This window comes from Triticum dicoccoides, chromosome 5A (assembly GCF_002162155.2).
Source record: "Triticum dicoccoides isolate Atlit2015 ecotype Zavitan chromosome 5A, WEW_v2.0, whole genome shotgun sequence".
Lineage (NCBI taxonomy): Eukaryota > Viridiplantae > Streptophyta > Magnoliopsida > Poales > Poaceae > Triticum > Triticum dicoccoides.
This window is the reverse complement of record NC_041388.1, coordinates 114,767,712-114,780,482: the sequence shown is the minus strand read 5'-3', so window position 1 is coordinate 114,780,482 and position 12,771 is coordinate 114,767,712. Positions and strand designations below refer to the sequence as shown.

At 43.4% G+C, this 12,771-nt stretch overlaps 1 protein-coding gene and 1 pseudogene across 1 annotated transcript; both read left to right on the top strand.

Annotated features, from left to right (window-relative positions):
- Window positions 1-532: 532 nt before the first annotated feature.
- Window positions 533-5,038, top strand: LOC119299911 (ATP-citrate synthase alpha chain protein 3-like). Its single transcript, XM_037577029.1, has 11 exons — window positions 533-738; window positions 1,941-2,117; window positions 2,213-2,455; window positions 2,603-2,654; window positions 2,739-2,853; window positions 3,377-3,458; window positions 3,852-3,947; window positions 4,027-4,128; window positions 4,212-4,328; window positions 4,436-4,552; window positions 4,763-5,038. The coding sequence occupies exons 1-11, from the start codon at window positions 640-642 to the stop codon at window positions 4,832-4,834; spliced, it is 1,272 nt and encodes a 423-aa protein (XP_037432926.1). The 5' UTR covers window positions 533-639; the 3' UTR covers window positions 4,835-5,038.
- Window positions 5,039-8,791: 3,753 nt separating this feature from the next.
- LOC119299910 lies at window positions 8,792-11,572 on the top strand (annotated as a pseudogene).
- The last annotated feature ends 1,199 nt before the right edge of the window (window positions 11,573-12,771 follow it).

The window sequence follows — 12,771 nt, the reverse complement described above, 5'->3', positions numbered from 1 at the left end:
CTTGTATATGAATGTCATCACCTGCCGATCCTTGTTATGATTTGGTTAGGGTTCACATTGATCTCCAAGGCTTGTACCCTATATTATGTTAACGTAATGGTCGCCCCATTGTGGCATATTGGCCTAATCTCAATTGTTTACTCTTAGACTGTCGTCGTCGGTCGGGCCTCGATGAGATGTTAGATTGGTTCTATGCTTCATGTGACATTCTCATCATATTGTATCGTTAGGCCATATATTTTGACGTGTTGTTTTATATATTATATTAATATATAATTCGATGTGAAAGTCTAGTTCGTGAAAACGGTCCCAAGAAAGCAGCGGCATAATAGTGCCAGCTCCAATGCACTGTATGTGCACCGGGTCCACCCAAGACCCACCAGTCATTGCAAGTTAGTAGCTCCAAGCTGGAGTAGCTGAAAAACACAGCAACGACACAACACAACCACCACCCCCCAGCGACCCAGATCCCATCTACCCAGCACCAAACTGGAGCAGCCGGTGAAAACCAGAGCTGCCTATATATACCCCGTCCTGGGTGCGACCCGCGCCCCAAGCTCCGGCGCGCCAGTGCTACAAACCACCGCTACCACAGCGTCCACCTACCCGTCCTCCGCCTCGAGAAGCGTCGGCGAGGCCATGGCGCGGAAGAAGATCCGGGAGTACGACTCCAAGCGCCTCCTCAAGGAGCACCTCAAGCGCCTCGCTGGCATCGACCTCCAGATCCTCTCCGCGCAGGTGATGACCCCCCTCTCTGTCTCCTCCGCCCGTGGGTGCGCGCGCGCTTCTTCTTCTCGAATCGGCTCGTGATCGGGTGGATCCCGCGGGCTGGTCGCTGGATCTCGACGTCCCTGGGCCGGCGCGCGGGGTTCAGCTTGGGAGCATGTGGGCGTCGTGCTAGAATTTTCGGATAAGACGCGTTTCTACTGCCAATTGGGTGGGGATTTGACACTGGAAGAGACTGAAAATGTGGAATTCGCGGAGCATTAGGCTTTCCGATGTGCGATCGTCCGAAACTTGGACCTGTCAGTATATTTGGATAGTTGGCTCGCAGCATGTACGTGCGAGAAGGAGCTGACTGCAAAAATCATTCACCAGAGCTGTGGACTTTGCTGCGCTGACGGGAAAATCCCGGATGTGGGGTTTCACCGGTGGTGTGTTGCCTAACAATCCGTGTTTCTATGTCGCCCTCAGGGTTTCATTGACCGAGAAAAGTAACACCCCTTATTAGATCTGTTGTTTTGTTGTGATGTTTGTTGGAGTCTAGTAGGTTATCTTTTTATCAAGTATGTTGTTTGTTCAGCGAAGTTTTAATGGCTTCGGAACCATGTTCAGTGCTGCAAAAGCGCAGCTGTAGCCCCCTAGAATCTTCGGCTCCTCATTTTTATTCAATTATGAAATGACTCATTTTGATGGAGATTTGTAGCATCATTCAAGTAAATACAAATTGAGATAGGTGAATCAATTAGTTTTTAGCTGGGATTTTTCTGCCTGTAAATTGTAATAGGTCCATATGGTCATTTCTTCACCTGAATGTATGTCAAGGTGCTGCCGGCGAAGTTTGTACTGTCAACATTTGTGGGATTTAACTTCTAACCAGCAATATTGATATTTAGTTCAGCATTATATTTATTTTGATGGCTTCCATCATAGAATTCCTGTCATCCTGTAAAATATCAGTTCTTCATCAGTGAGCAGCCAGTTTATTTATTTCTGAGTGAAACAGAGAGTTGCAAAAAATCAGTGCTGATCTTTCTTTCTATAGGTAGTGCCTTTTCTCAACATCACATTAGCCAATTTCACCGGTTGAAAAGAACTGGCTTGAATTACATAGTTCATGATTGAAATGTTTGGGTCTTATATGTTAGTTTATTTTGTAATAACCTAATGTTTGATATTATATGTTCAGTTTCTGAAATTTGTAACTTGCTCCTTGTAAGGTCACCCAATCAACGGATTTCACGGAGCTTTCAAACCAGGAGCCATGGCTCTCGTCGATGAAGTTGGTTGTTAAACCTGACATGCTGTTTGGCAAGCGTGGGAAGAGCGGCCTTGTGGCCCTCAACCTAGATCTTGCTCAAGTCCGCCAATTTGTCAAGGAGCGGTTAGGAGTTGAGGTAGTTACACATCTAACATCATGGCATACTTCTCCCATCAATCTTGATAACGATAACTATTTTTCTAATACTTCTAAGTATGCCTATATATCTAGGTTGAGATGGGTGGATGTAAGGCTCCAATTACAACATTCATAGTCGAGCCATTTGTGCCACACGATCAAGAGTATTATCTCTCAATTGTGTCAGACAGGCTTGGTTGCACCATTAGTTTCTCAGAGTGTGGGGGTATTGAGATTGAGGAGAACTGGGACAAGGTTAAGACAATCTTCCTTCCAACAGAGAAGCCAATGACACTTGATGCATGCGCTCCATTGATTGCCACTCTTCCCTTGGAAGTAAGCTTTTGCATTCTACTATGTTGTTACTTATATCATGCCATTTGTAATGTTTTTAATTCCTTATATTTAAGAAGTTCTTGGCTGCTGCTGATAGTTATCTAGTTTTGCATTAACCATCATTCGCAATATGTGTCTTAATTTCAGGTCCGCACGAAAATAGGCGATTTCATTAGAGGGTCGTTTTCTGTTTTCCAAGGTAGCTCGCACTTGCATATGCGTAGAAATTGAAGTTGCTGCTTTGCCATTGAAACCATGTTATAACTATTAATTCTTTTGGCAGACTTAGATTTCTCATTTATGGAGATGAACCCATTCACCCTGGTAAAGGGTGAACCATACCCTCTGGACATGAGAGGTGAACTGGATGACACAGCTGCTTTCAAGAACTTTAAGAAGTATGGTTCAGGGTTCAAGTCTTGTTTAGTAACTCCAAGTACGAGAGTGGATTTTTGGAACCCGGGTGTATTGGAGGACCTTATTTTAAATACTTTGAAAATCACATTTAAGGTTTCAAAAAATTCTGAGAAAAATTCTACATGATCATATGGATGTATATTACCCATGTGTAAAGTTTGGTGATGAAATAAGTAAATATGCAACCTACACAAAAATGACAAAATGGTGATTTCCAAATAGTGAATAAAGCATGCACTGTTCATCTTTCCAAAATCACGATTTTGTCATTTTTGTGTAACTCGCATGGTTACTTATTTCAGCATCAAACTTTGCACATGTGTAATATAGATTCATATGAACATATTGATTTGTTTTCAGAATTTTGTAAAACTTCAAAATAGCATTTTGGCACAGTTCAAAAAATAGGGCTCCAATGCACCTGGGTTCCAAAGTGACTTTTTGCCCCAAGTACTTATTTTATCTCTGTACTAATAACTCTGACCATTTTTTATTATTTTACAGGTGGGGTGACATTGAGTTCCCTCTACCTTTCGGAAGAGTCCTGAGCCCATCAGAAAGTTATATCCATGAACTGGATGAGAAGGTATCATATTTCTTTAATTACATTTTTTAAGTCCGCTTCATATAAATGATTACCCCCTCCATTTGAAAATACATTGCATATAATTTTTGTTCCAAGTTAATTTTTGTAAACTTTTTTGTAGATTAAAATATTAACATCTGCGATACCAAATAAATACAATTTTAAAATATATTTCATGATGGATCTAATGATATTCATTCGGTATTGTAGATGTTGATATTTTTCTCTATGAACTTGGTTAAACTTTAAAAGTTTGGCTTGGGACAAAACTAATGTCCAATGTATTTTGAAATGGAGGTAGTAGCATCTACAGTTGTATTTGGATTAACATGGGATTCTTCATTTAGTATTGAATGGAAATTCATGCAAGTAACATTTATTTTATTCTTTCAGACAAGCGCATCACTGAAATTCACAGTTCTTAACCCGAAAGGTCGCATTTGGACAATGGTTGCAGGTGGTGGTGCTAGTGTCATATATGCTGACACGGTAAACTTAACTTTCTTCCAGATATTTCTGTAGCTAGGTTTTAATGTTAATCAGGATGGATGACATATCTGATTGCCAGGTTGGAGATTTGGGATATGCTTCAGAGCTAGGAAATTATGCCGAGTACAGTGGAGCTCCCAAAGAGGAGGAGGTTTTGCATTATGCTAGAGTGGTTTTGGATGTAAGGAACCTGGAATCTTATAGCTTTGTTCTGCATATTATGTTCATCTTTTCTGTTCTGAATATCATTTTGAAACTGTGTAGTGTGCCACTGCTGATCCTGATGGCCGCAAGAGGGCTCTTCTCATTGGAGGGGGTATCGCAAACTTCACTGATGTCGCTGCTACATTCAGTGGCATCATTCGGGCTTTAAGAGAGAAGGTAAGTTGGACCATTTGGTTGGATTGATGTTCTATTTCCCAACCACTCAGCTGCCTACATTGAAACCCTCACCCATCTTATTACTTTGCTTCCAAATCTGGTGCCAGGAATCCAAATTAAAGGCTGCAAGGGTGAACATTTATGTTCGGAGAGGTGGTCCAAACTACCAAACTGGACTCGCCAAAATGCGTGCTCTAGGATCAGAGCTTGGTCTTCCAATTGAGGTAAGCTCTTTTAGGTGAAAACGGGCAAACAGCCCCTATTTTTATTGAGAAATGAAGACCTCAGCTTCTCTAACACAGAACTCATATGTTCCATTTCAAACTTGATCTGGGAGTCTGTTAGCTGTGGATTTAGTATATTCCAAAAGAAATTGTTTGGCCATTCCCATCCTCATGACAGACGAGCTGATTTTGCTCAACGATTCACTGCAGGTCTATGGACCAGAGGCCACAATGACTGGAATCTGCAAGCAAGCCATTGATTACGTCATGGCTGAAGCATGATTCGTCATTGTATAGTTCCAGTGTTTACAGTTGTGTCCATTTTGTTCCATATACATTTAGTATGAACAACTATTCGTGTGAAGCGAACGGAGAAAGATCGGTTTTGTGGGGGAAAGAAACTACAGTTGTAATGCAACTACGCAATAATATATATCTTGGCCAAGGCACAATGAGATCAAGATAAATCGACCCAGCTTCTCCAGATTTACAGCGTTTTTGGTTCTGTTGTGTCCGTAACTTCCTGATGGAGCGGCGTGTGATGTCTCTCCGGACTGTGGCTTCAGGCTTTCAGGGTGTGTGACTTTGTACCCACCATTTGTGAAAAAAAAATGCAGCTCTACCTTAGCAAGAAAGAAGAAGATGCCTTAAAATGTTTGATTGTACGCGAGATTGTAAATATCCATATTTTTTCTATGAATTTGGTCAAACTTAAAAGACAACTTAAGATGCACTCTGCTACATTAACTGTGACGGTTTGGGATCCTCTGCAGTAGCGCACCTTGCAATACAGTTATGTTATCGGTTGGTAACATTGACACTCTTATCCACAAACTGGCATACAAAATGTCGGAGATACTCTTGGGGTTTGCAGTGATGAATGCATGTTTCCTGCCTAGGATGGCATTGCGGTATCCCATAGGGGGCATAGGCAGGCACCATGGTTGTTTGGTTGTAGCCTCGTTAAGGTTTAGTTTCTGGTTGCTAAGTTGTGTTGTGATGTGCTTATTTCTAATCTACTGTGGAAAAGTTAATATTAAAATGGGCAAAAGTGAGTCCAACAAAATTATGATAGAGAAAAAACCGGGATTATGAGAATCTACAATGCCACCAAATGCAACCTGAGTGTTAGGGATGCTTGGCAAGGAGACCGGGGCCTTCATGTGGAAGTAAGGGAGAGTGGCATATGAAGAGAAGAGGGGAAAATAAGGTCAATGAATACACTCACGTGTGGGAGCAGAGAGAACGATAAAACGTTGGTAGAAGAAAGGAAGTGGGGACGTAAGAAAATTTTGGCACCCTGTTAGTGTGTTGGGTAATTGTGTGGTTTTTTATAATGGTTTGTCTAAGTGAAAATTAAACAAAGATTTTTTTCTAACCAAGTTGAATATGATCTATGGTCATCAACAAATGTTTTGGACAAAAGAGCATATACATAACTTCTTCTATTGCTCTTTCCACCTAGGTGATTCCCTGGTCCGATGGTTCTAAAATCATAGGAATGTAAAAAGATAGTGTTATGAATCGCCGAATCCTTAAGATGTTTGGTTGCATAAAAATAACATGTGATTTATAAGCTGCTACCTTGCACGTAAAAAAACAAAAAACAAAAACAGAGTGGCCCCATTTATAAGGGAAATCAGGCCGCACACATCACACGATTGATCAAGGGACAACCGCGTAAAAAACTCCACAACCATGCCAACAACCATGCCAACAACAGCCAACTCGAACCCCACTACCAACATGTCCACAACCCGGAGATGTGTGAGCGAGCTCTTCGCAGATGCCTTCAAGAAGCATCGTCGATGGTATCCTTTGATCCCCATCGAACCACCCAGAGCCACCCACACCAGCCAACAACAGCCAACTCGAACCCCATTACCAACATGTCCACAACCCGGAGATGTGTGAGCGAGCTCTTCGCAGATGCCTTCAAGAAGCATCGTCGATGGTATCCTTCGATCCCCATCGAACCACCCAGAGCTATCCACACCAGCCCCCACCGGGCCTTGGGATAAGGCCAGCCACACCAACAACCTCCACGGCAACCCTCGAACCAACAAGCCGCAGTCTAGTGAAAAGGAGGAACTCTTTAGCGACAACTCCAAGAAGCATCGTCGCCGGTGTTCTTCGACCCCCGTCGAACCAAGACTTTCGCCTAGAGCCTAAGCACCTCCACCTACTAGAGCCTCGGGGAAGGAGCTTATCAATGGCCAATAAAGAGCAAAAGCCCGCTGCACTAGCATAAGAAGACCATGACTGCCGGATCTGAGAGCATGTTGATCGAGCCACAACAACACCATGGAGACGTGCACGCGCCGACGCACATCACCCCGCCACCACCATGTGTGAACTCACCACACCGCCAACAGCAACACGTAGCCGCGTGATAACCCACAAGTATAGGGGATCGTTTGTAGCCTTCTTCGATAAATAAGAGTGTTGAACCCAACGAGGAGCTAAAGGTAGAACAAATATTTCCTCAAGTTATATCGACCACCGATACAACTCTACACACACTTGACGTTTGCTTTACCTTGAACAAGAATAAAATTAGAAGTACTTTGCGAGAATATAACTTGAAATAAATTGCAAGGTAATGAAAGTAGATAGCCTTTTGTAACACAAGAGAAGGATTTGTCCCTAGGCAATCGACTACGTTACTAGACCGATAGCAAGTTTTTTATGTGGGAGAGGCCACTGCTAGCATGTCATCCCTTACTTGAAAATCTATGCACTTATGATTGAAACTCCAGCAAGCATCTACAACTACTATCGTTCATTAAGGTAAAACCCAACCATATATAGCCTTAAGATATATTGGTCCCCCTCCAATCCCGTATGCATCGATTTCTATGCTAGGCTGAAGCTGCTGTCACCCTGGCCCTCCAATACATAGTCCTATCAACATACAACTAAACCTATTGTGTGATCCACACACACGCTCATATGATGGGCACCAAAGGACAGCAACATAACCACAAGTAATTTAAACCAAACATAGCAATTTCACCGAACAACTCATAGAACAAAACAGATCTACTCAAACATTATAGGATAACCACATATCATCGGATAATAATATATAGTGTTGAGCACCTATTTAAGTAGAGAAATACAGCGGGAATAGAGAGGTTACACTGCTGCATAGAGGGGGAGAAAGTTGGTGTTGACGGTAGCAAGATTGTTGATGTATATCGTCGTCCCGATCCTTGCCCCGGCGGCACTCCGGCGCCACCGGGAGAGAGGGGGAGAGCCCCCTTCCTTCTTCTTCTTCCTTGACCTCCTCCCTAGATGGGCGGAGGGTTTCCCCTCTGGTCCATGCCCTCCATGGCGGCGGAGGGGCGAGAGCCCCTCCGAGATTGGATCTGTCTCCCTGTTCTCTTCTGTTTCATGCTCCTGTTTTCTGGCCGAAAACCGTTTCTTATATTTCCGGAGATCCGTAACTCCGATTGCGCTGAGATTTTAACACGATTTTTTCCGGATATAAGCTTCCTTGCGCTCGAAGTAGAGATCCAACCGACGTACGAGGTGAGCACAACCCAGTTGGGCGTGCCCTGGTGTCTTGTGGGGGCTGTGGGCCTCCATTTGCGTTGATTCCAAGTCTAAAAAATCACATATATTCCAAAATAATTCCTCGTAAAATTTTATTGCATTTGGACTTCGTTTGATATGGATATTCCGCGAAACAAAAAACATGCAAAAAACAGGAAGTGGCAATGGGCACTGGAATAAATCATATAAAATATTGCCCAAAATATGTGAAAGTTATATAATCAAAAACTATAGATACGACAGAGACGTATCATCGCGCCATCACTGAGGCCAACAACGCCACCTGCACAGATCCGGAGAGGGAGTAACACGCCAGGCATAACCAGAACACATGACCACTCACACCACGCGGATGCACACAATCCAGGTTGCCTAGCGGCTCCAATTGGCACCACGCCGACGTAACTTCCTCGTTAACCTTTAACCACAACGAGATTCAAATGCCTTGTTTTTCAGATCTTTTTCCATGTCCAACAACAAACTACACTCACAAGCAAATTCCGGATAGCAAATCCTAACTTAAATCCATGAAAAAATCCCACAAAAAAATTACAGCGACCGACATGTGGGGCCGTCGTGTCAGCTCCGAGGAGGTCACAAGGACTTGGCTTCTCGCCGCACAACCATAGCCGTCCCCTGCCCCACCTGTCTGTCAGCTTGCATCGTCAGCGTGAACAGCACAACAGAACACCGCACCGGATCGAGCAGCCGGATTCGAGAATCGAGATCGGGGAAGCAGCAGTCTCAGCGGAAGCGCAAAGGAAGGAGAGGGCGGCCGGAGAAGCAGCTCGCCTGGCCTTGCGTCGCCTCGCCATGGGGATCGGCTACGTCATCGGCATCCTCGGCGGCGCCCTCCTCGCCCCACGCCGCCTACGCCACCATCCAATGTAACACCGCGCTCCTACTCCTTACGCGTGATTTTCGATTTTGTGACTGGCGGGTGGCGCAAAACTCCGTAGAGGGTTTCCGATTCCCGGCGCCGCGCGCTCAGATCCTCGGCCGACGGACCCTGGTTCTCGAGCTGCCCCGTCGTTGGTTATACTGCTAGTGTTCAGATCTAGGTCGCGATTTGAATTGACCTGTGTGCTGATCCCGTTTAGATTTGGGACAGCCGAGCTTTCCAGAATCATGACAGAGCTCGAAGTTTACGATGAAGGTTGCTGCTGGGGTTGGTCGCTAGGTTCCAGGATCTGATTGTGTTTTGTTGTTGTTGCTGCAGATCGTGCGGTGCTGAAGATCACGGAAGAGGAGTTCTCGCGGCCGCCAGTGGATGTACGTGCACTTCCTCCTTCTGGAAGTAACACTCAGATTCTGCTGCGTAGTCTTGCTTTCTAAGTACTATATTTGACTAGCTTGGGAGTCGTAGTTTCGCGCAATATGTTGGGCTCGTAATTATGTAGGTGTAACCATGATTTGTACAGTAGTAACAAAATGCCCAATAGATAATTTTTTCTGTGGTGGCTGCTTCTGATTTAGTACAATTCTATGTAAAAAGGCCATTTATTAGCACTAATAATTCGGGCATGTTATCCCCAGAAAATTGCAGAAGCTTATACCTCAGCTTAAGCCTGTTGTTTACGTTGCATAACCTGTGCTTTCTGTTGTGCAGGTGATGATGCAGCTGCTCCTGGGGCTTGCCTTATGCATGTGGGCAGGTGTCTCTGTTCCAGCAAAGTTCCTTTCGGTGCTCCCCCATTCCGAGGAGAATAGGTAAAGCCTATTTCACTATTTGGAGCTCCTTGTTAACTAATCTTGAATTTTTATCTGGGGTCGTGGCGTATAGTCGTAGATTGGATACAGAGGTTAAGTAAGCTTAGAAACTCAGCTGTAGTTTTCTTCTATAGTTCGCGATTGACAAATTATGGAACCAGAACCGACGAAATGGATTTACGGGAAATGTGACCACGTACCTTTACAGTTTTGCATGATGAGTTGTTTTCCTTGTTAAATAGCATGAAGTTAACTGTTATGTCCTTCCAGGGCAACCTGTTACATGATCATGTGTATTTTATAAACATCCTCAGTAACATGCTTTTGTAATACGGGCATATAGTACGGCTGAAAGAGAGATGTAATACTTGAAAGGAGATACACAATTACACGCACACAACAGTACACCATGTTCACATTTATGCATTAGTGCGCAGTAGAAATACTAATAAAGGCTGCATGATGCTTAATATTTGAAACCGCACATATTCAGGCAAACATAAATGTTAGTCATTCACTAGTCAGACATGGGATCCTATGATGCATAGACTCTTGATTCTCGACCGTGTAAGCACCTCTGAATTCGATGCAGTGACGGCACTTGTTAGCTTGAGTTGAAGATGGCAGTCTCGTTTCTGAGCTATGTTAGACCTTTGAAAATGAGTACCTTACATTTGCTTGGATAGAGCATAAGAGTGTTATTTTTCATATTTGAGTTTGGTACTAGGTTAAAGATATAATCTAATAAGGAATAGAAAAACTATGGAACTGTTTTAAAACCTATTTTCTGTTGATGTTTTTCGATGCCTGAAATGTTTATGGTGTTATTTAGGCATGTTTGTAGCAGCAAATAATCCATGATAGTTCGTTTATTTGGCACATTCTCTCTTTTCCTTTGGGGCATTATGATGAGCTTTTGTTGCCACATGTTGCTGAATTTGCCATAGTATGCCCGAAAGTCACCTTACCTCCCAATTATGTGTGGTGTTTTTCAGGAAATAAAAACATTTCCTTTGAATTTTCCTGACACGGCTTTCCTATTTAATGCTTTGTGAAGACTCCGTAGTCACAGTTGCACTCATGTTATGTTATCAATGAACTGTTGAGCCTACCACATGTTGCTGAATTTGCCATAGTATGCCCGAAAGTCACCTTACCTCCCAATTATGTGGATGGTTTGTGAGGAAATAAAAATATTTCCTTTGAATTTTCCTGATATGGCTTTCCTATTTAATGCTTTGTGAAGACTCCATGGTCACCGTTGCACTCATATTATGTTATCATCATGAACTGTTGAGCCTACATAGCAGCTTTCCTTCTGTTTTGAATACACACTGCCTAGGGAGGAACCCCTGCTACCCATTTCCTGTCTCTAATCCACCTATTGCCACAGGATCGTATCGCTCCCAGCAAACCTGGATTTCATGATCTTCAACCACCGTGGAAGGGCACTGCCTTCAGACGCAGACTTGAAGTTGAAGATATGAACAAATTCTGTTCCTTTCTTGTCATGTAACCTTTTGCCCAAGAGGAGGATCCATCCAGTTATTCTTGTGTCACCCATGTGTAAGAGGGGAAAGCTTTTTCTTGGCCATAACTTGTTTATGCTGTAACTGTAGAATTTTGTGACACGGACACCTGTCCTATATATTTTGAGGCGGTTAGCACGAGGACCTGATCTAGTGCAAGTTTATATCTGAATCATCACTTCATCATTAAAGCATCCATCCATATTATATTCATTTAAATCCACATTGGAGCGTTTGCAAAACTTATCATCCCGAGTGCCATAGAATGTGTTCTGTCTGCGACTGAAAAAAATGTATTTTTCGGTAACTGTTCTGTTTGTTTGTGACTGAAAATTGCATTATTCATTGACAATTTTTTGAACTTTCAGTACCGGTTTTTTGGCCATGCTGTCCTTTCTATTTTTGGTGGCCTGGCATATATGGCCACTTCCCTCACTTGCAATGCATTTCTTTACCAATCTGGACTAAATCACGTGCAAGCAAAATCTTTGGCTAGACTTGTCATTTCGTTCTTTCTATTTGTGGTTCGAATGACATATAGATTATATACCAGTTTTGTCATTACCATGTTTTGATCATTACTTGCCGTGATGATCAAACGCAACAAGCCTCAAATGTTGCTAAAGATGATTTATTTGATCGTGACGATCAAATCAGGCCGCACATCCAGAAATCCGACGGTCATGAATCCTTCCAGTCTCACCAGAAGACTCGTACACGAGAGAGGCGGGGACGAAGGTTCCGTGTCAAATCAGACGGCCTTCACAGCCAACCTTACTTAGCAGAATTGAAGATTGGCCAGGAAGAAAAGGAGAGGAGCCAGCGGAAGGAAGATGAACATAACGAAGAAAGCAATAGGGGAATCAGGCCAGGTAAAATCCTGAAGCTTGGCACCTTCAAGCGACGTGAAAGAACGAAGGAGAAGCTACAAAAAAATGAGCCCTTTGAGACTATTCTGAAGAAGAGAAATGCTGATATGATGAATGTAGACTTGGAAGCAGAGATACTGAAGAGAGCTAGAATGGAAGTTGATGGCGAGTTAGCAACGCAAGAGGGAAATGAGGGAAACACAAAAACAGATGGAGAGAACGCTGGGCTGCAAGGACAGCCCGGTGAATCAAAATGAAAATAATAGCTTGGAACTGCCGGGGACTGGGGAATGGCCCGGCAGTCCGGGGGCTTCTGGACCTCCAGAAGCAGGAGGACCCCGACATCCTCTTCTTGTCTGAAACCAAAATGGATGAGAGGAGAATGGAGAAATTCAAGTGGATGCTGGGAATGAGCAATATGGTGGTAAGAGATTGCGAAGGAAAAAGTGGAGGACTAGCTTTGTTTTGGAAGAAAGAAATAAGGTTGGAGTTGCACAACTACTCGAGATATCATATTGATGCAGAAGTGATAGAAAAAGATGGTTTCAAATGG

What these genes read in the sequence shown, in the direction of transcription:
- LOC119299911 (XM_037577029.1), top strand. Translation starts at nt 640, where the DNA reads ATGGCGCGGAAGAAGATCCGGGAGTACGACTCCAAGCGCCTCCTCAAG. An exon ending in AGGAGCGGTTAGGAGTTGAG is followed by an intron (nt 2,118 to 2,212) that starts GTAGTTACACAT and finishes CTATATATCTAG; the next exon opens with GTTGAGATGGGTGGATGTAA. An exon ending in ATGCTAGAGTGGTTTTGGAT is followed by an intron (nt 4,129 to 4,211) that starts GTAAGGAACCTG and finishes GAAACTGTGTAG; the next exon opens with TGTGCCACTGCTGATCCTGA.